At 43.1% G+C, this 25995-nt stretch overlaps 3 protein-coding genes across 3 annotated transcripts in view; all 3 read right to left on the minus strand.

Moving 5' to 3' along the window:
- LOC311131838 (keratinocyte-associated protein 3-like) overlaps window positions 1-16360 on the minus strand; it is a gene marked incomplete at its 3' end in the record, with an annotated part of 169441 nt that extends 153081 nt beyond the window's left edge. Inside the window, exons 1-4 of the mRNA XM_084164966.1 lie at window positions 16205-16360; window positions 12554-12750; window positions 12327-12386; window positions 11807-11998 (exon numbers count right to left, since the gene is read on the minus strand). Of these exons, the coding sequence (XP_084021092.1) occupies window positions 11807-11998; window positions 12327-12386; window positions 12554-12750; window positions 16205-16217 (462 nt within the window). The 5' untranslated portion in view covers window positions 16218-16360. The remainder of the gene's footprint in view (window positions 1-11806; window positions 11999-12326; window positions 12387-12553; window positions 12751-16204) is intronic.
- A 1570-nt stretch (window positions 16361-17930) lies between these two features.
- Window positions 17931-18713, minus strand: LOC311131839 (gap junction beta-3 protein-like; the record flags this gene model as incomplete). The annotated part of the gene is made up of 1 exon (XM_084164967.1): window positions 17931-18713. The coding sequence occupies one exon, from the start codon at window positions 18711-18713 to the stop codon at window positions 17931-17933; it is 783 nt and encodes a 260-aa protein (XP_084021093.1).
- A 3366-nt stretch (window positions 18714-22079) lies between these two features.
- Window positions 22080-23151, minus strand: LOC311132070 (gap junction beta-4 protein-like; the record flags this gene model as incomplete). Its single annotated transcript, XM_084165243.1, has 2 exons — window positions 22080-22377; window positions 22616-23151. The coding sequence occupies 2 exons, from the start codon at window positions 23149-23151 to the stop codon at window positions 22080-22082; spliced, it is 834 nt and encodes a 277-aa protein (XP_084021369.1).
- Window positions 23152-25995: the final 2844 nt, after the last annotated feature.

Here is a 25995-nt window from a genome sequence, read left to right on the forward strand (position 1 = left end):
AACCCCCCAGGACTGGTGTATCTCTGACTATCCATTATATACTGTAACCCCCCAGGACTGGTGTATCTCTGACTATCCATTATATACTGTAACCCTCCAGGACTGGTGTATCTCTGACTATCCATTATATACTGTAACCCTCCAGGACTGGTGTATCTCTGACTATCCATTATATACTGTAACCCCTCCAGGACTGGTGTATCTCTGACTATCCATTATATACTGTAACCCTCCAGGACTGGTGTATCTCTGACTATCCATTATATACTGTAACCCTCCAGGACTGGTGTATCTCTGACTATCCATTATATACTGTAACCCTCCAGGACTGGTGTATCTCTGACTATCCATTATATACTGTAACCCCCAGGACTGGTGTATCTCTGACTATCCATTATATACTGTAACCCCCCAGGACTGGTGTATCTCTGACTATCCATTATATACTGTAACCCTCCAGGACTGGTGTATCTCTGACTATCCATTATATACTGTAACCCTCCAGGACTGGTGTATCTCTGACTATCCATTATATACTGTAACCCCCCAGGACTGGTGTATCTCTGACTATCCATTATATACTGTAACCCTCCAGGACTGGTGTATCTCTGACTATCCATTATATACTGTAACCCTCCAGGACTGGTGTATCTCTGACTATCCATTATATACTGTAACCCTCCAGGACTGGTGTATCTCTGACTATCCATTATATACTGTAACCCTCCAGGACTGGTGTATCTCTGACTATCCATTATATACTGTAACCCTCCAGGACTGGTGTATCTCTGACTATCCATTATATACTGTAACCCCCAGGACTGGTGTATCTCTGACTATCCATTATATACTGTAACCCTCCAGGACTGGTGTATCTCTGACTATCCATTATATACTGTAACCCTCCAGGACTGGTGTATCTCTGACTATCCATTATATACTGTAACCCCCCAGGACTGGTGTATCTCTGACTATCCATTATATACTGTAACCCTCCAGGACTGGTGTATCTCTGACTATCCATTATATACTGTAACCCTCCAGGACTGGTGTATCTCTGACTATCCATTATATACTGTAACCCTCCAGGACTGGTGTATCTCTGACTATCCATTATATACTGTAACCCTCCAGGACTGGTGTATCTCTGACTATCCATTATATACTGTAACCCCCCAGGACTGGTGTATCTCTGACTATCCATTATATACTGTAACCCCCAGGACTGGTGTATCTCTGACTATCCATTATATACTGTAACCCTCCAGGACTGGTGTATCTCTGACTATCCATTATATACTGTAACCCCCAGGACTGGTGTATCTCTGACTATCCATTATATACTGTAACCCTCCAGGACTGGTGTATCTCTGACTATCCATTATATACTGTAACCCTCCAGGACTGGTGTATCTCTGACTATCCATTATATACTGTAACCCCCAGGACTGGTGTATCTCTGACTATCCATTATATACTGTAACCCCCCAGGACTGGTGTATCTCTGACTATCCATTATATACTGTAACCCCCCAGGACTGGTGTATCTCTGACTATCCATTATATACTGTAACCCCCAGGACTGGTGTATCTCTGACTATCCATTATATACTGTAACCCTCCAGGACTGGTGTATCTCTGACTATCCATTATATACTGTAACCCCCCAGGACTGGTGTATCTCTGACTATCCATTATATACTGTAACCCCCCAGGACTGGTGTATCTCTGACTATCCATTATATACTGTAACCCCCCAGGACTGGTGTATCTCTGACTATCCATTATATACTGTAACCCCCCAGGACTGGTGTATCTCTGACTATCCATTATATACTGTAACCCTCCAGGACTGGTGTATCTCTGACTATCCATTATATACTGTAACCCTCCAGGACTGGTGTATCTCTGACTATCCATTATATACTGTAACCCTCCAGGACTGGTGTATCTCTGACTATCCATTATATACTGTAACCCTCCAGGACTGGTGTATCTCTGACTATCCATTATATACTGTAACCCTCCAGGACTGGTGTATCTCTGACTATCCATTATATACTGTAACCCTCCAGGACTGGTGTATCTCTGACTATCCATTATATACTGTAACCCTCCAGGACTGGTGTATCTCTGACTATCCATTATATACTGTAACCCTCCAGGACTGGTGTATCTCTGACTATCCATTATATACTGTAACCCCCCAGGACTGGTGTATCTCTGACTATCCATTATATACTGTAACCCTCCAGGACTGGTGTATCTCTGACTATCCATTATATACTGTAACCCTCCAGGACTGGTGTATCTCTGACTATCCATTATATACTGTAACCCTCCAGGACTGGTGTATCTCTGACTATCCATTATATACTGTAACCCTCCAGGACTGGTGTATCTCTGACTATCCATTATATACTGTAACCCTCCAGGACTGGTGTATCTCTGACTATCCATTATATACTGTAACCCTCCAGGACTGGTGTATCTCTGACTATCCATTATATACTGTAACCCCCCAGGACTGGTGTATCTCTGACTATCCATTATATACTGTAACCCCCCAGGACTGGTGTATCTCTGACTATCCATTATATACTGTAACCCCCCAGGACTGGTGTATCTCTGACTATCCATTATATACTGTAACCCCCCAGGACTGGTGTATCTCTGACTATCCATTATATACTGTAACCCCCCAGGACTGGTGTATCTCTGACTATCCATTATATACTGTAACCCCCCAGGACTGGTGTATCTCTGACTATCCATTATATACTGTAACCCCCCAGGACTGGTGTATCTCTGACTATCCATTATATACTGTAACCCCCCAGGACTGGTGTATCTCTGACTATCCATTATATACTGTAACCCCCCAGGACTGGTGTATCTCTGACTATCCATTATATACTGTAACCCCCCAGGACTGGTGTATCTCTGACTATCCATTATATACTGTAACCCCCCAGGACTGGTGTATCTCTGACTATCCATTATATACTGTAACCCCCCAGGACTGGTGTATCTCTGACTATCCATTATATACTGTAACCCCCCAGGACTGGTGTATCTATGACTATCCATTATATACTGTAACCCTCCAGGACTGGTGTATCTCTGACTATCCATTATATACTGTAACCCCCAGGACTGGTGTATCTCTGACTATCCATTATATACTGTAACCCTCCAGGACTGGTGTATCTCTGACTATCCATTATATACTGTAACCCTCCAGGACTGGTGTATCTCTGACTATCCATTATATACTGTAACCCTCCAGGACTGGTGTATCTCTGACTATCCATTATATACTGTAACCCTCCAGGACTGGTGTATCTCTGACTATCCATTATATACTGTAACCCTCCAGGACTGGTGTATCTCTGACTATCCATTATATACTGTAACCCTCCAGGACTGGTGTATCTCTGACTATCCATTATATACTGTAACCCTCCAGGACTGGTGTATCTCTGACTATCCATTATATACTGTAACCCTCCAGGACTGGTGTATCTCTGACTATCCATTATATACTGTAACCCTCCAGGACTGGTGTATCTCTGACTATCCATTATTACTGTAACCCTCCAGGACTGGTGTATCTCTGACTATCCATTATATACTGTAACCCTCCAGGACTGGTGTATCTCTGACTATCCATTATATACTGTAACCCCCCAGGACTGGTGTATCTCTGACTATCCATTATATACTGTAACCCCCCAGGACTGGTGTATCTCTGACTATCCATTATATACTGTAACCCCCCAGGACTGGTGTATTCTTGACTATCCATTATATACTGTAACCCCCCAGGACTGGTGTATCTCTGACTATCCATTATATACTGTAACCCCCCAGGACTGGTGTATCTCTGACTATCCATTATATACTGTAACCCCCCAGGACTGGTGTATCTCTGACTATCCATTATATACTGTAACCCCCCAGGACTGGTGTATCTCTGACTATCCATTATATACTGTAACCCCCCAGGACTGGTGTATCTCTGACTATCCATTATATACTGTAACCCCCCAGGACTGGTGTATCTCTGACTATCCATTATATACTGTAACCCCCCAGGACTGGTGTATCTCTGACTATCCATTATATACTGTAACCCTCCAGGACTGGTGTATCTCTGACTATCCATTATATACTGTAACCCTCCAGGACTGGTGTATCTCTGACTATCCATTATATACTGTAACCCTCCAGGACTGGTGTATCTCTGACTATCCATTATATACTGTAACCCTCCAGGACTGGTGTATCTCTGACTATCCATTATTACTGTAACCCTCCAGGACTGGTGTATCTCTGACTATCCATTATATACTGTAACCCCCCCAGGACTGGTGTATCTCTGACTATCCATTATATACTGTAACCCCCCAGGACTGGTGTATCTCTGACTATCCATTATATACTGTAACCCCCCAGGACTGGTGTATCTCTGACTATCCATTATATACTGTAACCCCCCAGGACTGGTGTATCTCTGACTATCCATTATATACTGTAACCCTCCAGGACTGGTGTATCTCTGACTATCCATTATATACTGTAACCCTCCAGGACTGGTGTATCTCTGACTATCCATTATATACTGTAACCCTCCAGGACTGGTGTATCTCTGACTATCCATTATATACTGTAACCCTCCAGGACTGGTGTATCTCTGACTATCCATTATATACTGTAACCCTCCAGGACTGGTGTATCTCTGACTATCCATTATATACTGTAACCCTCCAGGACTGGTGTATCTCTGACTATCCATTATATACTGTAACCCTCCAGGACTGGTGTATCTCTGACTATCCATTATATACTGTAACCCCCCAGGACTGGTGTATCTCTGACTATCCATTATATACTGTAACCCTCCAGGACTGGTGTATCTCTGACTATCCATTATATAATGTAACCCTCCAGGACTGGTGTATCTCTGACTATCCATTATATACTGTAACCCTCCAGGACTGGTGTATCTCTGACTATCCATTATATACTGTAACCCTCCAGGACTGGTGTATCTCTGACTATCCATTATTACTGTAACCCTCCAGGACTGGTGTATCTCTGACTATCCATTATATACTGTAACCCTCCAGGACTGGTGTATCTCTGACTATCCATTATATACTGTAACCCCCCAGGACTGGTGTATCTCTGACTATCCATTATATACTGTAACCCTCCAGGACTGGTGTATCTCTGACTATCCATTATATACTGTAACCCCCCAGGACTGGTGTATCTCTGACTATCCATTATATACTGTAACCCCCAGGACTGGTGTATCTCTGACTATCCATTATATACTGTAACCCCCCAGGACTGGTGTATCTCTGACTATCCATTATTACTGTAACCCTCCAGGACTGGTGTATCTCTGACTATCCATTATATACTGTAACCCCCCAGGACTGGTGTATCTCTGACTATCCATTATATACTGTAACCCCCAGGACTGGTGTATCTCTGACTATCCATTATATACTGTAACCCCCCAGGACTGGTGTATCTCTGACTATCCATTATATACTGTAACCCCCCAGGACTGGTGTATCTCTGACTATCCATTATATACTGTAACCCTCCAGGACTGGTGTATCTCTGACTATCCATTATATACTGTAACCCTCCAGGACTGGTGTATCTCTGACTATCCATTATATACTGTAACCCTCCAGGACTGGTGTATCTCTGACTATCCATTATATACTGTAACCCTCCAGGACTGGTGTATCTCTGACTATCCATTATATACTGTAACCCTCCAGGACTGGTGTATCTCTGACTATCCATTATATACTGTAACCCTCCAGGACTGGTGTATCTCTGACTATCCATTATATACTGTAACCCTCCAGGACTGGTGTATCTCTGACTATCCATTATATACTGTAACCCTCCAGGACTGGTGTATCTCTGACTATCCATTATATACTGTAACCCCCCAGGACTGGTGTATCTCTGACTATCCATTATATACTGTAACCCTCCAGGACTGGTGTATCTCTGACTATCCATTATATAATGTAACCCTCCAGGACTGGTGTATCTCTGACTATCCATTATATACTGTAACCCTCCAGGACTGGTGTATCTCTGACTATCCATTATATACTGTAACCCTCCAGGACTGGTGTATCTCTGACTATCCATTATTACTGTAACCCTCCAGGACTGGTGTATCTCTGACTATCCATTATATACTGTAACCCTCCAGGACTGGTGTATCTCTGACTATCCATTATATACTGTAACCCCCCAGGACTGGTGTATCTCTGACTATCCATTATATACTGTAACCCCCCAGGACTGGTGTATCTCTGACTATCCATTATATACTGTAACCCCCCAGGACTGGTGTATCTCTGACTATCCATTATATACTGTAACCCCCCAGGACTGGTGTATCTCTGACTATCCATTATATACTGTAACCCCCCCAGGACTGGTGTATCTCTGACTATCCATTATATACTGTAACCCCCCAGGACTGGTGTATCTCTGACTATCCATTATATACTGTAACCCCCCAGGACTGGTGTATCTCTGACTATCCATTATATACTGTAACCCCCCAGGACTGGTGTATCTCTGACTATCCATTATATACTGTAACCCCCCAGGACTGGTGTATCTCTGACTATCCATTATATACTGTAACCCCCCAGGACTGGTGTATCTCTGACTATCCATTATATACTGTAACCCCCCAGGACTGGTGTATCTCTGACTATCCATTATATACTGTAACCCCCCAGGACTGGTGTATCTCTGACTATCCATTATATACTGTAACCCCCCAGGACTGGTGTATCTCTGACTATCCATTATATACTGTAACCCTCCAGGACTGGTGTATCTCTGACTATCCATTATATACTGTAACCCCCCAGGACTGGTGTATCTCTGACTATCCATTATATACTGTAACCCTCCAGGACTGGTGTATCTCTGACTATCCATTATATACTGTAACCCTCCAGGACTGGTGTATCTCTGACTATCCATTATATACTGTAACCCTCCAGGACTGGTGTATCTCTGACTATCCATTATATACTGTAACCCTCCAGGACTGGTGTATCTCTGACTATCCATTATATACTGTAACCCTCCAGGACTGGTGTATCTCTGACTATCCATTATATACTGTAACCCTCCAGGACTGGTGTATCTCTGACTATCCATTATATACTGTAACCCTCCAGGACTGGTGTATCTCTGACTATCCATTATATACTGTAACCCTCCAGGACTGGTGTATCTCTGACTATCCATTATATACTGTAACCCTCCAGGACTGGTGTATCTCTGACTATCCATTATTACTGTAACCCTCCAGGACTGGTGTATCTCTGACTATCCATTATATACTGTAACCCTCCAGGACTGGTGTATCTCTGACTATCCATTATATACTGTAACCCCCCAGGACTGGTGTATCTCTGACTATCCATTATATACTGTAACCCCCCAGGACTGGTGTATCTCTGACTATCCATTATATACTGTAACCCCCCAGGACTGGTGTATTCTTGACTATCCATTATATACTGTAACCCCCCAGGACTGGTGTATCTCTGACTATCCATTATATACTGTAACCCCCCCAGGACTGGTGTATCTCTGACTATCCATTATATACTGTAACCCCCCAGGACTGGTGTATCTCTGACTATCCATTATATACTGTAACCCCCCAGGACTGGTGTATCTCTGACTATCCATTATATACTGTAACCCCCCAGGACTGGTGTATCTCTGACTATCCATTATATACTGTAACCCCCCAGGACTGGTGTATCTCTGACTATCCATTATATACTGTAACCCCCCAGGACTGGTGTATCTCTGACTATCCATTATATACTGTAACCCTCCAGGACTGGTGTATCTCTTACTATCCATTATATACTGTAACCCTCCAGGACTGGTGTATCTCTGACTATCCATTATATACTGTAACCCTCCAGGACTGGTGTATCTCTGACTATCCATTATATACTGTAACCCTCCAGGACTGGTGTATCTCTGACTATCCATTATTACTGTAACCCTCCAGGACTGGTGTATCTCTGACTATCCATTATATACTGTAACCCCCCCAGGACTGGTGTATCTCTGACTATCCATTATATACTGTAACCCCCCAGGACTGGTGTATCTCTGACTATCCATTATATACTGTAACCCCCCAGGACTGGTGTATCTCTGACTATCCATTATATACTGTAACCCCCCAGGACTGGTGTATCTCTGACTATCCATTATATACTGTAACCCTCCAGGACTGGTGTATCTCTGACTATCCATTATATACTGTAACCCTCCAGGACTGGTGTATCTCTGACTATCCATTATATACTGTAACCCTCCAGGACTGGTGTATCTCTGACTATCCATTATATACTGTAACCCTCCAGGACTGGTGTATCTCTGACTATCCATTATATACTGTAACCCTCCAGGACTGGTGTATCTCTGACTATCCATTATATACTGTAACCCTCCAGGACTGGTGTATCTCTGACTATCCATTATATACTGTAACCCTCCAGGACTGGTGTATCTCTGACTATCCATTATATACTGTAACCCCCCAGGACTGGTGTATCTCTGACTATCCATTATATACTGTAACCCTCCAGGACTGGTGTATCTCTGACTATCCATTATATAATGTAACCCTCCAGGACTGGTGTATCTCTGACTATCCATTATATACTGTAACCCTCCAGGACTGGTGTATCTCTGACTATCCATTATATACTGTAACCCTCCAGGACTGGTGTATCTCTGACTATCCATTATTACTGTAACCCTCCAGGACTGGTGTATCTCTGACTATCCATTATATACTGTAACCCTCCAGGACTGGTGTATCTCTGACTATCCATTATATACTGTAACCCCCCAGGACTGGTGTATCTCTGACTATCCATTATATAATGTAACCCTCCAGGACTGGTGTATCTCTGACTATCCATTATATACTGTAACCCCCCAGGACTGGTGTATCTCTGACTATCCATTATATACTGTAACCCCCCAGGACTGGTGTATCTCTGACTATCCATTATATACTGTAACCCCCCCAGGACTGGTGTATCTCTGACTATCCATTATATACTGTAACCCCCCAGGACTGGTGTATCTCTGACTATCCATTATATACTGTAACCCTCCAGGACTGGTGTATCTCTGACTATCCATTATATACTGTAACCCCCCAGGACTGGTGTATCTCTGACTATCCATTATATACTGTAACCCTCCAGGACTGGTGTATCTCTGACTATCCATTATATACTGTAACCCCTCCAGGACTGGTGTATCTCTGACTATCCATTATATATTGTAACCCTCCAGGACTGGTGTATCTCTGACTATCCATTATATACTGTAACCCCCCCAGGACTGGTGTATCTCTGACTATCCATTATATACTGTAACCCCCCAGGACTGGTGTATCTCTGACTATCCATTATATACTGTAACCCCCCCAGGACTGGTGTATCTCTGACTATCCATTATATACTGTAACCCCCCAGGACTGGTGTATCTCTGACTATCCATTATATACTGTAACCCTCCAGGACTGGTGTATCTCTGACTATCCATTATATACTGTAACCCTCCAGGACTGGTGTATCTCTGACTATCCATTATATACTGTAACCCTCCAGGACTGGTGTATCTCTGACTATCCATTATATACTGTAACCCTCCAGGACTGGTGTATCTCTGACTATCCATTATATACTGTAACCCTCCAGGACTGGTGTATCTCTGACTATCCATTATATACTGTAACCCTCCAGGACTGGTGTATCTCTGACTATCCATTATATACTGTAACCCTCCAGGACTGGTGTATCTCTGACTATCCATTATATACTGTAACCCTCCAGGACTGGTGTATCTCTGACTATCCATTATATACTGTAACCCCCCAGGACTGGTGTATCTCTGACTATCCATTATATACTGTAACCCCCCAGGACTGGTGTATCTCTGACTATCCATTATATACTGTAACCCTCCAGGACTGGTGTATCTCTGACTATCCATTATATACTGTAACCCCCCAGGACTGGTGTATCTCTGACTATCCATTATATACTGTAACCCTCCAGGACTGGTGTATCTCTGACTATCCATTATATACTGTAACCCTCCAGGACTGGTGTATCTCTGACTATAGATGTTGTTTGAAGCTGTAGTGACAAGCTGTCCTATAGTACAGTGAGATAGCTCTGTACCCCCCCCCCCCCCCCACACACACACACATGTGCACGCACACACACACACACACACACATGTGCACGCACACGCACACACACAGAAACACACACACAGAAACACACGCACAGAAAACACACACACAGAGCCCTGAGGGAGTCTCCAGGATCGCATCAGCAGACCTGTCAGTGAGATCAGGTCGTGGTTTGGTGGCTCTCGGAGAGTGTGTGTGTGTGTCTTGGTCTCTGGGAGTTCAGACGTAGGAGAGACAGTGCCACTCCAGTCATCTATATAGTATTCACATCAGGCAGCAACACCTGACATGAGCACATACAGTACATGATAGAACCGTCTCAGTGTATCCCCGTTATGGATCAACATGCAGACAGACACACACACTTCTGGTAACTTCCCACTGCATCCATCTCACTAAGATACACTTCTGGTGACATTCTACTGCAGGGTTCTTCAATTCCGGTCCTGGAGGGCTGAAACACCTCTGTTTTTCATCCTCTCCTTCTAATCAGGGGCTAATTCAGACCTGGGACACCAGGTGAGTGCAATTAACTACCAGGTAGAAATAAAAAAACAGAAGTGTTTCGGCCCTCCAGGACCGGAATTGAAGAACCCTGTTCTACTGCATCCATCTCACTAAGATACACTTCTGGTGACATCCTACTGCATCCATCACACTAAGACACACTTCTGGTGACATCCTACTGCATCCATCTCACTAAGATACACTTCTGGTAACATCCTACTGCATCCATCTCACTAAGATACACTTCTGGTAACATCCTACTGCATCCATCTCACTAAGATACACTTCTGGTAACATCCTACTGCATCCATCTCACTAAGACACACTTCTGGTAACATCCTACTGCATCCATCTCACTAAGATACACTTCTGGTAACATCCTACTGCATCCATCACACTAAGACACACTTCTGGTAACATCCTACTGCATCCATCTCACTAAGATACACTTCTGGTGACATTCTACTGCATCCATCTCACTAAGATACACTTCTGGTAACATCCTACTGCATCCATCTCACTAAGATACACTTCTGGTAACATCCTACTGCATCCATCTCACTAAGATACACTTCTGGTAACATCCTACTGCATCCATCTCACTAAGATACACTTCTGGTGACATTCTACTGCATCCATCTCACTAAGATACACTTCTGGTAACATCCTACTGCATCCATCACACTAAGATACACTTCTGGTAACATCCTACTGCATCCATCTCACTAAGATACACTTCTGGTGACATTCTACTGCATCCATCTCACTAAGATACACACATGGAGGAAAACGTTGTTGACCGCTGGATTAGTTTGTAATGTTTTGTCTCTGTCTGTGTAGTCATTGTTACTCTGTATGGTAACAATGACTACTTCCTGCTGACTTCTTTCCAGGTCTCCTGTTTAAAAACGCTTTCTGGTCAAATCAATCAATTGAAAAGTCCAGACCACCCCTCCATATGACAAGCTAACACCTTTTGTGACTTACGTAAACGTGTGTGGGGTCGAAGGGGCAGTCGTTGGTGATGCTTGCGTAGCCAATAGCGTTGGGGAACCGGCATTGAGTCAGGAGGCTCCGCCCACCGTTAACTATGGCCCTCACCACAGAAACGGTGAGGCAAATCACAGAGGCCGTGGCCAGGAGACTACCAAACAGGCTGACCACAAACAACGACCATGTCTGAGAGAGAGAGAGAGAGAGAGAGAGAGAGAGAGAGAAACATCAGACATACAGAGGAGATAATACTGGATCAATAGTCTACCAATACAGAACAGTTCAGAGATAATACTGAATCAATAGTCTACCAATACAGAACAGTTCAGAGATAATACTGGATCAATAGTCTACCAATACAGAACAGTTCAGAGATAATACTGTATCAATAGTCTACCAATACAGAACAGTTCAGAGAAAATCCTGGGGAAATAATATCATATCATGCTATTTTCACCTGGTGAATCGCCTTACAGGGAATAGACAGACACATAAGGAAACATCAGTAACTCACCATCACTCTGCTCTTCTTGTTATTAGACAGGATGATGGCTAGGATTCCTACAACAACACCCTACAGGGACACATTACAGCTGGATGAGACAACACACACAGAAATCACCCAATTTAAGGTTCTTGTGATAGAGTAGTTATCTCAGTCTCTCCACTAGTCCAGTGGTATTACATTAGATATCTCAGTCTCACCACTAGTCCAGTAGTACTACATTAGATCTGTCTCACCACTAGTCCAGTAGTGAGTGCCACTACATTAGATATGGAGTACGCCATGGTGCGGGCCTGTGTGTTCAGGTTGATGTGTCGCAGCACAGCCCCGTGGACTAGCGCCCCCAGCAGGATGTTGACGTGTCCTACAAGCACCACATTCAGACCCATCTTCATCAGGGCCTTGGGCTTCTCCAGGCTGGCACAGCACATACCTATAGAGAGGGAGGGGGAGGCAGAGGAGAGACAGAGAGACAGAGAGACAGAGAGACAGAGAGACAGAGAGACAGAGAGACAGACAGAGACAGAGAGCGAGAGAGAGACAGAGACAGAGAGAGAACGAGAGAGAGAGAGAGAGAGGGAGAGAGACAGAGAAAGAGAGAGAGAGAGAGAGAGAGAGCGAGAGAGAGCGAGAGAGAGAGCGCACGAGAGCACGAGAGACAAAGAGAGAGAGAGAGAGAGAGCGAGAGAGCATGAGAGACAGAGAGAGAGACAGAGAGAGAGACAGAGAGAGAGAGAGAGAGAGAGAGAGAGAGAGAGAGAGAGAGAGAGAGAGAGAGAGAGAGAGAGAGAGAGAGAGAGAGAGAGAGAGAGACAGAGAGAACATAGATACAGGAGAGAATATAAACATCATAAGGAAGAACAGAGAGAAGGGAGAGACAGTATCATCAAGTCCATGTTCAGGGTCCATTTACTATTGATCTTCTCCACACAGTAGCAGGGTTAAACCCACAGTGGAGATGTCACTGGCATTAATGATTACCTGCTAAACATACACATCTCTAGGGTTTGGTACTCTCTCTGGTTCTATCCAAACAGAGTACATGCTTTTGCATCAAGGAGTTTCACATGTACAGTTGAAGTCGGAAGTTTACATACACTTTGGTTGGAGTCATTAAAACTCGTTTTTCAACCACTCCACACATTTATTGTTAACAAACTATAGTTTTGGCAAGTCGGTTAGGACATCTACTTTGTGCATGACACAAGTAATTTTTCCAACAATTGTTTACAGACAAATTATTTCACTTATAATTCACTGTATCACAACTCCAGTGGGTCAGAAGTTTACATACACTAAGTTTACTGTGCCTTTAAACAGCTTGGAAAATTCCAGAAAATGATGTAATGGCTTTAGAAGCTTCTGATAGGCTAATTGAAATAATTTGAGTCAATTGGAGGTGTACCTGTAGATGTATTTCAAGGCCTACCTTCAAACTCAGTGCCTCTTTGCTTGACATCATGGGAAAATCAAAAGAAATCAGCCAAGACCTCCGAATTTTTTTTGTAGACCTTCACAAGTCTGGTTCATCCTTGGGAGCAATTTCCAAACGCCTGAAGGTACCACTTTCATTTGTACAAACAATAGTAAGCAAGTATAAACACCATGGGACCACGCAGCCGTCATACCGCTCAGGAAGGAGACGCATTCTGTCTACTAGAGTGCAAATTAATCCCAGAACAACAGCAAAGGACCTTGTGAAGATCCTGGAGGAAACAGGTACAAACGTTTCTATATCCACAGCAAAACGAGTCCATTATCGACAAAACCTGAAAGGCCACTCAGCAAGGAAGAAGCCACTGCTTCAAAACCGCCAAAAAAAGCCAGACTACGGTTTGCAACTGCACATGGGGACAAAGATTTTACTTTTTGGAGAAATGTCCTCTGGTATGATGAAACAAAAATGGAACTGTTTGGCCATAATGACCATCATTACGTTTGGAGGAAAAAGGAGGAAGCTTGCAAGCCGAAGAACACCATCCCAACCGTGAAGCACGGGGGTGCTGTTGGGGTGCTTTGCTGCAGGAGGGTCTTGTGCACTTCACAAAATAGATGGCATCATGAGGAAGGAAAATGATATGGCTACATTGAAGCAACATCTCAAGACATCAGTCAGGAAGATAAAGCTTGGTCGCAAATGGGTCTTCCAAATGGACAATGACCCCAAGCATACTTCCAAAGTTTTGGCAAAATGGCTTAAGGACAACAAAGTCAAGGTATTGGAGTGGCCATCACAAAGCCCTGACCTCAATCCTATAGAACATTTGTGGGCAGAACTGAAAAAGTGTGTGCGAGCAAGGAGGCCTACAAACCTGACTCAGTTACACCAGCTCTGTCAGGAGGAATGGGCCAAAATTCACCCAACTTATTGTGGGAATCTTGTGGAAGGCTACCCGAAACGTTTGACCCAAGTTAAACAATTTAAAGGCAATGCTACCAAATACTAATTGAGTGTATGTAAACTTCTGACCCACTGGGAATGTGATGAAAGAAATAAAAGCTGAAATAAATCATTCTCTCTACTATTATTCTGAAATTTCACATTCTTAAAATAAAGTGGGGATCCTAACTGACCTAAGACAGTGAATTTTTACTAGGATTAAATGTCAGGAATTGTGAAAAATAGAGTTTAAATGTATTTGGCTAAGGTGTATGTAAACATCCGACTTCAACTGTATGAGAAGCTGACCTGGGTTCAAATACTATTTGAAATAATTTCAAATATTTAAGATGTGCTTGATTGAGCTTGCCTTTCGCAATGGACTAATAGAAAAGCCCCAAAAGTGCAAACTCAGCCGACAGGCCATTCCATTCAAACGCTTAAATTATTTGAAAGATGTCAAATAGTATTTGAACCCAGTTCATGTATGAGGTTGGGTTAACAGTGTGGTATCACAGACAGACATGCCATCTAAAATCAGACCACATCCAGGCAGTGTGGAATAATGACAGTCTCAACACTTCTCACAACACTGTGAAACTGATCCTTTATAAATCGAGCCTAGTGACAGATTAATGTTGTATTTAGGATATGTACTTTACTTTATCATATTTCGTTTTACAGGTACAATTAGTCTTGTTGGACAGTGAAAACTGAGTAGAACATGTCTATCATAAAAATAAAAATAAAAATTTCAGAAGTTTAATTGAAAATTAACCAACGCATTTTACGGTCTTTAACAGGGTGCTTATGTAAGTTTAGATGTTTATAGGCATTTAGCCTTGGGTAGCTTCATCACCTCTGTATTACCATAAGGGGTGTCCACCCCCTTCACACAACCACAACGTTGTTTCACAACATCCACACTCCCACCAACCAAGGTTCTAATTAACAGCCAGGCCTACATTATGTTTCACCAGGCACATTTTCACACTGTTCCTCCCTACCTACTGGCCTGGCAGGTGATGGATAGACCGACTATAACTGATGCATTGGTCTGGTCCTGCCCCCCCGTCTGTCAGTATGACATATTAGATGTTGGTCATAAAACATGTGTCGACTGTGGGAATTCTAATCATCAAACATTCAAAGTGTAATGTCTATTCCCTTCAGTTTAACACAATGTCAGGAAAATGAAGTGTGGAATATTTCTGTAATTTTTTTTGCAGCGGGAAACGTTCCAATTCAACCACTGGTCACCAGGCTCAGAGTGGTTTATACAACCATAAAGATCCTTCTATTGTCTAACGGCCTGGCGGTGACTTTTACCTCACTCTAACCCCATTCTTCAGTCAAAACAGTTCAAACAGAAACCTGATGGGACAGGATGGCTCAGTGGCTGAACTGAATAACTCACTATATTCTCTATCCTGTCTACCAGAATACTGTAGCACTCGTGTCAATTGTCAAAGGTTCAACAGATTATGAACTGCGGTCCAATATTCACCTGTATTGGCCATTGTTGGTGATTTGATCCCCCCGTTTAAGTCAGCATCTGTCCAGATTTTGTGTTAATGTAACAGATTCTATACGATGATTTTATATATGTTTTCTCTTTCCCTCCTCCGGTCGAACGTTCCACGTCAGTCCGTTCCCGACCCGACCACACAGCCGCATATATATATATATATATATATAAAATAATTGGCGGATCCCCCTGGAATTTAAACACACACGTGACTTGTTGTTGTGATTTTCTCTTTTATTTTAAAAACAACATGAATTCAATCATAATACTTACGGAAACAAATGACATAAACTATAGTCAAAATGCAGTTATCAAATATTTCAAATAAAGTTACCCCCCACCCCCCAAAAAAAAAGTTATTCAACGGAAAGGATATGATGGTACTTTGTCGCCACTAGGTGGAGGGATAGACCAATCAAAAAGCAAATATAACAGCCAGGCACGTGCACAGATAGGGTCTAACTGTGTCCAAGCACCTGCCCCATAGCCCTCCCACTTGCCAAGTGCACTTTTGTGTGGTGGTATATATATATATATATTTTTTTTTTAATTGTGTAGAATATTTGTCGTTGTTGTTCCGAACCCACCTCCCCGAAGTCGTCGTGACGTCGTCAGTTCGCCACCCCCACCCCGCCCCGCCCCGCCCCGCCCCGCCCCGCCCGTTGGTCTGCCCTGTATATCCACACAAGCCACTAGCCAGCCAGCCAGCCATATTTCATTAGTTTGAAGGTTATGAATATTAGGCTGTTTATCTGAAGTTATTAATTAAGAGCATTGAAGATAAATCACAATCAGTAAAAAAAAGTAATCTTAGCTAGCTAAATAGCAGATTTACATCAATCATCAATATCAATGACCAGCTGCTAGCCCACCCTCTTTCAGATGTCAATCATGTCTTCAGGAGGCTCTGTAACAAGCTTGCTTACAGTTTGTGATGAGTGAGTGTGTTGTTGTAGAAATAAACAGGCCTATGCTGAAAACATTTAAAATGTTTGCTAAAGAGGCAGTTAGTAGTTATGTCGCACAGGGGGCCAGTATGAAAAATAAAATAAAAAATAATGTATGCACTCACTAACTGTAAGTCGCTCTGGATAAGAGCGTCTGCTAAATGACAAAAAATGTCAATGTTATGTTCGCGATATGACTTTCATTTTGAGCACCTGCTCCCTGAAAGGTCTGTACACTGCCCTGCATTTCATTGTAAGCAAACTAGAAATTACTAAGGAACCAAAAATAAAACAAATTAAGATAATAATTAGAAGTTATCATGGCTAATCAATGAACTGTAAATCTTAAAAGCTAAAACAATACAGAAAAATGCAGGGGACCAGATCAGATGAGCAGGGGGTTGCGTTCCCTTGCTCAGATGTTACATGCATCAACCAATGGTTGCATGCGACAACATCGACTGTGCCATCGGGCAACAGATTAGCACATGATGTGGTTAGCTGATACGTAAAATACCTACCAGGCGTTGTTAACTCTGGCATTCGTCAGTAACGTCTGAGCAGGGGAACACGACCTGTCAAATCCCTTTCAAGAACTCTTTCACCCTCACAGGGGTGTGTCCATAAGGGAGGGCGAGGTGGTGGCCATACAAATTACATTTGACTAAAATAAATGTATTGATAACAGTCAGATTTCGCTTACAACATTTAGTCAATAAAAGATTTGCATCTTAATAGAAGTTCAATTGTAAAAAGTTTCATGTCTGACTCAAAAGACATATGTTCTTCTCGTTGCCCTTCTGCTCCTCTGCTGTCACCGCCAGCGTTTGACACCCATCACAGTCCAGCTCAGAGCAGCTCATCTTGGGGGAGGTGTGGAGGCTTCTGCTGTGGCTGATCCTCAGCACCCGGATGGCTATCAGGTAAAAGATCTCACACACGTTGAGCACTATACACACAGCCGACGCTCCCACCATGAAGTAGGTGAACACCCTCTTCTCTGTGGGCCGGCCGACGTAGCAATCCACCTGGTTGGGACAAGGCCAGAGGTCGCACTTGACGCGTCGCGGCAGGTCAAAGTTGTTGTAGATGAGATGCAGGAGGTAGAGGAACGCCACCTCGATGGTCGTCTTGAAGAAGAGGCTGAGGAGATATGTCCACCAGAGTCCTCCGTGCTTCTGTCCTGTGTTGTCGTAGAGATGGGCGTTCTCACCATGTTTGATGCGGTACTTGCGTTCGCGTTCCTCGCGGTACGCCACGTGCATCACGACCATGAAGGTGGGACAGGTGACGAAGATGAGCTGGAGTGCCCAGAGCCGGGTGTGGGAGACGGGGAAGAAGTGGTCGTAACAGACGTTGGCACAGCCGGGTTGGCGGGTGTTGCAGTCAAAGTCTTTCTGGTCCTCACTCCAGACGCGTTCTGCGGCCACGACGAAGACCATGACGCGAAACACGAAGACCACGGAGAGCCAGATACGTCCAAACGCGGTAGAGTATTTGTTGACCCCGCTAAGCAGTGCCTCAAACGTCTTCCAGTCCATGGTGAGATCGGAGTGGGATCCCCTTCTTTCACCGTTGAACTTTCACCCGGCTGTGTGGATGAGCGTCTGTCTTTGGACTTGAAGCTGGAGGAAGAAGAGAAAGTGATTAACTAATAAGTGTATGAATAATGGTTGAACAACCAGGGTATGGATTGAGCCAGGCCATCCTCCATGTCAGGGAAAGGGAACTACTTAAAATCAAGGTCCAGACCTCTTGGCATTACCTAACACTGGCATTGCCATCGCCTGCCCTACTGGAAGGCTACAGAATGATAGGTCAAAAAGCTTTCTGGATAAAGCTGCAAACAACAGGAAATCATCTACCAGCTGAAAAACATATACAGTACCAGTCAAAAGTTTGGACACACCTACTCATTCCTGGGTTTTTCTTTTTCTTTTTTACTATTTTCTACATTGTAGAATAATAGTGAAGACATCAAAACTATGAAATAGCACATATGGAATCATGTAGTAACCAAAAAAAGTGTTAAACAAATCAAAATATATTTTATATTTGAGATTCTTCAAATGCCTTGATGACAGCTTTGCACACTCTTGGCATTCTCTCAACCAGCTTCACCCGGAATGCTTTTCTAAACAGTCTTGAAGGAGTTCCCACATATGCTGAGCACTGTACTGTAATATGTTTACAACTCTTCAATGACAAATAGAAATACGTTTCTTCTGGGTGTTAAAGTATTTTTCTTTTGAAAGATCTGTTCACAGCCTTTTATTTAGACTCTGATCAAGCTTTTCATCCAAATCTCCCTGCGACTCTCTCTTCACCTTCTGAAGCTGTTTGCTTAAAGGCGTTGGTTCTTTGAAGAAAGGCTGCTTTAATATTTGATCAAAACACACTATTTGCCTTCCATCAAGAGTCTAATGCTCACAAAATCACATTTTGTTGTTGCGGGATTTCATAGGGGAACATCTTGAGCAAAGTAATTTTTATGAAAACAGTGGAATGATATTCAAAAACAGGTACTTGTTGCTGAATACACATCATTTTGAGGCATTGTAAATCATGTTAACATATTTCCATTCAAACACAAAAGTAACTTGCATCACTATTACAGATTGATTATTAGTCAAGTCATACTTACAGTTGTTTCAGATCACTGGGCTGATGTTCAATCCATTTTTAGCTTGTCTGTCTCCCTGTTCAACGTTAACTCAGTCTGATTTGACTGTTGAATGCCAGGGCTGAACAAGGGCTGGTCTAGGTCTGGACATGGTCTTTTAGCCCCTCTCTGGAGGTGTGGTCAAGCTTTGGAATCAGTGGAGGTTTTTTTTTTTTTTTTCTTTTTTTAGTGAAGCTTTTCTTTTCACAGGCCAGTTAGTGATGCAATAATACCCTGTTAAAATCAAATGCACTATCAACATTGGAGTTGTCATGGTGACTAAGTGTTCCCACCAGGTGACTCTGGTATTGGTACCAACCCAGGCCCACACAGGTGAGTGTGGTTTGGTACCACCCTATGTCTGCCTAGTCGCCCCTCCTTTATCCGGCCCTGCCACGGATTTCGAGATAAAACGCTGATCCTTTATTTGCCAGGAGAGCTGGAACTTTGGTACGGAGGTATCGGGATATGGACATAGTGCTCTCCAGTCTCACATAGAACTGATATGGTGACCACTAGTGGTTGTAGCATTTGTTGATTCATATTTGTAGATACTCAAACACTGGGCATGAACATTGGTGTTCATGCCCATTCAGCAATGTACACATGCACATTTTACATTTTGAGTCATTTAGCAGACACTCTTATCTAGACTGACTAGACAGTTCATTCAGCTAGAGAAGGTGGCACCTGTTACCATCCCACAGCTGTACAGCTAGTGCTGCTGCCTAGTCTGATGGAGTAGAGTCATGCCGGATGTGACTGTGATCAGATCATTTAATCTAGAGAGTCCAGTCTACCACCCCTGTTTACTGACCACTCCTGTCCTACTACCGCCAACCTGTAGATTAAACTATGATTTAATTCATTTCATTATCAAGGTGTGTCATTTTGGGGTTCTCTTTCATTGCAAAAACACCTTGATCTCATCGGGTGTTTTGTAAATTGCATGCCACTTGCACAAGGAATTAACTTTGTTACATTTAAGGTCCCGTGTGAATGTTTTTTTAGAGTGTCTCTTGAACAAAACTTCATTCAAAGTTTATACATCACATATGATCATTGTCTGTGAGATTTGTTTCATAAAATATGTGATCCGTTTAATTACGTTATGCAAAGCTTACTACTCAATTCCACACCTTCTAATGGAGCACTGTTGCATCTCCTGTTGCATCTCCTGTTGCATCTCCTGTTGCATCTCCTGTGGTCGTAGCATGTGGTATGTGTGGTCCTCTGTAGCTCAGCTGGTAGAGCACGGCGCTTGTAACGCCAAGGTAGTGGGTTCGATCCCCGGGACCACCCATACACAAAAAATGTATGCACGCATGACTGTAAGTCGCTTTGGATAAAAGTGTCTGTTAAATGGCATATTATTATTACGTAAAGTGCCCTGAAATGGTTGCTGGAATGAAAAAGACGGTCCAATCTGATTTACTCTAAGTTTTGTGCTCAACGGAGCCAAGTCAACTTGACTTAAGTTGAAAATCATCATGATATGTTAGTTGAAATTGAAGAAGCATTTATATTTATAGAAAATACAAAAAAATAATTCATAATAAAATGTTTTATTTCAAATTATTAGCAGACTACAATCATTAGGCTTGAAATTATATTACACATGGTATCAAAGAGCATGTCAATAACTGGACAAGACTACAAATAATGTACATTTCATGAAATAAAAACTTCTTACAAAAAACAGATGTCATGTCATTCTCTAATCAATCATGACTAAAACATGTAAAAAAAAATAAAAAAAAGATGTCCCATTTTGGCAGTGATTTTGTAAACAACATTTTGGAGTATTAGACCCATATCTTCATACTCAGACTAAACAGTGTATGAGGTCCTTGATACAGACATGACAGAACGTTGTGCACTGCCAAACACCCCGTAGGCTTTTGTTCCAGACCAGCATCAACACACAACTGATCAACTAATCATTTTACATTTACATTTTTAGTCATTTAGCAGACGCTCTTATCCAGAGCGACTTACAGTTAGTGAGTGCAAACAATATATTTTTTTATTTTTTTTTCATACTGGCCCCCAATGCCTTGATTACTGCCAAATGCTCCATAGGCTTTCCATAGGCTTTTGTTCCGGACCAGTACTAACCCACAACTGATCAACTAATCATCAATGCCATGATTAGATTCATCTAATCATGTATTAGTACTGGGCATGAACGAAAAGCCTGCACTATGCTATGGCGTCTCCAGGACCAGAATTAAAGATGACAGTCTTAGGAGATAGCCACACTGTAACCCGGAGCAGGGCTCTCTGTCTCAGCCACTCCACCATCAGCCATCTTCGTCTTCTCCAGTTCAGACTTCTTGAACACAGTGTTATCGTTCGCCGTCAGGGGTATGGTAGCTGGCATGGTGAACCGGGGGCTCTCCCTGATGGCACGGGGCCCTCCACCGCCGACACACTCCCTGCACTTCTTCCCCAGCAGGTAGAGGATCTCACACAGAGTCAGGAGGATACACACGAAGCTAACCACCACCATGAAGACTGTGAACACTCGCTTCTCTGTTGGTCTGGGGGGGAGCAGAGAATAAAGATGAGCTTCATGAAATAATACAGGCCTATGGCTGTTCAAAATAACAATGCATTGTAATCACATCCTGGATTAGCTCATGTCATTCGCTACATTTGTGATTACTTAGGGCTCAGAGATTCTCCTGGTGGTCAGGTCACATGGTCAGGAGAACCGCAGGGCCACGGCAATGATCAGTACAAAGTGTTGTGCTCTGTTTGTAATAATAGCAATAATACCTGGCAATAAAGCAGTCCACCTCGTTGGGACAGGGGTCCTCTGAGCACTTCACCACCAGCGGGAAGAAGTACGCCTCGTAGATGTAAAACAACAGGAAGATGAACACGCCGTCCACCACCATCTTGAAGAGCAGACTGAAGAAGTAGGTCCACCACAGGCCGCCACGCTTCTTCCCCGTATTGTCGTAAAGACGGGTGCATCCCTCGCCGTGCTTCAGACAGTGTTTCCGCTCTCGTTCATCTCTGTACGCAACATGGAGGACGACCAGTAGCGAGGGACACGTGACGAAGATGAGCTGGAGTGCCCAGAGCCGGCTGTGGGAGACGGGGAAGAAGTGGTCGTAACAGACGTTGTGGCAGCCGGGTTGGCGGGTGTTGCAGTCAAAGTCTTTCTGTTCGTCACCCCACACCTTCTCCGCAGCCACGACGAAGACCATGAGTCTGAAGATGAAGACGACGGAGAGCCAGATACGACCGAACGCCGTGGAGTACTTATTGACCCCGCTAAGCAGGCCCTGCAAAAACGCCCAGTTCATAGTGGAGGTACAAGTTGTCGAATTTGTAGTAGAAGTTCAGTTCGGCCTCCAACAGGCCCCTGGCTCTTGCCTCACGTGTAGTCTAAATTGTAAGTCTTGTCACAACTGCCAACTGTGGGCTTCTACCCTTGGTTAAAAAAAAATACTCAACTGCAAAAGTCAGGTAAGGTGTCTCTTTAATAAGACTTACTCAGCTGTGCCACATCGCAAAAGAGGGGAGGGAAGGACTGCATGCCTATACTGAGTGGACTAGCTGGGTAAACACACCTGCAACAGCCTCAGTGTAGGGAGTGGCTGATAACAACTCATTGTTCAACTTTTACCATAGAAAGAAGGAGACTGTGATTCCAACCACAAAAATGAGAGAGAGAGAGAGAGAGAGAGAGAGAGAGAGAGAGAGAGAGAGAGAGAGAGAGAGAGAGAGAGAGAGAGAGAGAGAGAGAGAGAGAGAGAGAGAGAGAGAGAGAGAGAGAGAGAATTTATGTCAAACTAATTGACAGAGTGAAAAGAAGGAAGCCTGTACAGAATATAAATATTCCAAAACATTACATTTACATTTTAGTCATTTAGCAGACGTTCTTATCCAGAGCGACTTACAGGAGAAATTAGGGTTAAGTGCCTTGCTCAAGGGCACATCGACAGATTTTTCACCTAGTCGGCTCGGGGATTAGAAGCAGCGACCTTTCGGTTACTGCCACTACGCTCTTAACCACTAAGCTACCTGCCGCCCTAATAAAAAAATTAAAACATGTATCCTGTTTGCAACAAGGCACTAAAGTAACACTGCAAAATATGTGGCAAAGCAATTCACTGTTTGCCCTGAATACCAAGTGCTATGTTTGGGACAAATCCAATGCAACACATTACTGAGTACCACTCTCCATATTTTCAAGCATAGTGGTGGCTGCATCATGTTATGGGTATGCTTCTAATTGTTGAGGACTGGGGAGTTTTTCAGGATAAAAACATAACGGAATGGAGCTAAGCACAAGCAAAATCCTAGAGGAAAACCTGGTTCAGTCTGCTTTCCACCAGACACTAGGAGATGAATTCACCTTTCAGCAGGACAATAACCTAAAACACAAGGCCAAATATACACTGGAGTTGCTTACCAAGAAGACATTGAATGTTCATGAGTGGCCGAGTTACAGCTTTGACTTAAATCTGCTTGAAAATGTATGGCAAGACTTGAAAATGGCTGTCTAGCGATGATCAACAACCAACTTCACAGAGCTTGAAGGATTTAAAAAATAATAATGTGTAAATATTGTACAATCCAGGTGTGCAAAGCTCTTAGAGACTTACCCAGAAAGACTCACAGCTGTAATCGCTATCAAAGGGGATTCTAACATGTATTGACTCAGGGGTGTGAATACTTATGTGACTGAGATATTTCTGCATTTCATTTTAAATAAATTTGCTAACATTTGTAAAAACATGTTTTCACTTTGTGTGTAGATGTGTGAGAGAAAAATCAATTTAATCCCTTTTTGATTTCAGGTTGTAACACAACAAAATGTGTAATACTTTCTGAAGTCACTGTATCTTTCACTTGATGCCATTTATAAGTCTGCATGCAATCTGCATGATATGGGATCATGCCGATTGAAATACATACAGACATCCACTGAGAATGAAAAACCTTAAGGACAGACTGACCAGGTGAATCCAGGTAAAAGCTATGATCCCTTATTGATGTCACTTGTTAAATCCACTTCAATCAGTGTAGATGAAGGGGAGCAGACAGGTTAAAGAAGGATTTTTAAGCCTTGAGACATTGATTGTGTGTGTGTGCCATTCAGAGGGTGAATGGGCAAGACAAAAGATTGAATTGCCTTTGAACGAGGTATGGCAGGCGCACCGGTTTGTGTCAAGAACTCTAACGCTGCTGGGTTTTTCACACTCAACAGTTTCCCGTGTGTATCAAGAACGGTCCACCACCCAAAGGACATCCAGCCAACTTGACACAACTGTGGGAAGCATCGGAGTCAACAAGGGCCAGCATCCCTGTGGAACAACACATTACATTTACATTTTAGTCATTTAGCAGACGCTCTTATCCAGAGCGACTTACAGTTAGTGAAAACTTTTTTTTATACTGGCCCCCCATGGGAATCGAACCCACAACCCTGGCGTTGCAAACGCCATGCTCTATCAACTGAGCTACATCCCTGCCGGCCATTCCCTCCCCTACCCTGGACAACGCTGGGCCAATTGTGCGCCGCCCATGAGTCTCCCGGTCACGGCCAGCTGCAACAGAGCCTGGATTCGAACCAAGATCTCTAGTGGCACAGTTAGCACTGCGATGCAGTGCCTTAGACCACTGCGCCACTCAGGAGCTAACACCTTGCCTAACCAGTGTCCCCACACATTGACTCTGTACCAGTACCCCCTATATAGCCTCTCTACTGTTATTTTATTTTACTGCTGCTCTTTAATTATTCGTTTTTAAAAATTTGTATTATTATATTTTTCCTTCTTTTTTTAACTTATCTTTTCTTTTTTTTTACACTTTTTTATTTTTTTCTTAAAAACTGCATTGTTGGTTAAGGGCTTGTAAGTGAGCTTTTCACTGTAATGTCTACACCTGTTGTATTCGGCACGTGGCAAATACAATTTGATTTGATTTGATTTGCCCTGACGAATTGAGGCTGTTCTGAGGTCAAAAGCCCTTAGTGCACCTGGACTGTCACTAGGTCTACTTTATAAACAGTTCAGATATAGAAATACCAACAGTCTACAGAATGAATATAATCAAATGTAGCCTAATAGAGTTTTATCAATCAATGCATCAATCAAATGTATTAACAAAGCCTTTTTTTCATATTTGTCACAAAATGCTTT

This window comes from Coregonus lavaretus, assembly GCF_964263955.1.
Source record: "Coregonus lavaretus genome assembly, chromosome: 7".
NCBI classification, from domain to species: Eukaryota; Metazoa; Chordata; class Actinopteri; order Salmoniformes; family Salmonidae; genus Coregonus; species Coregonus lavaretus.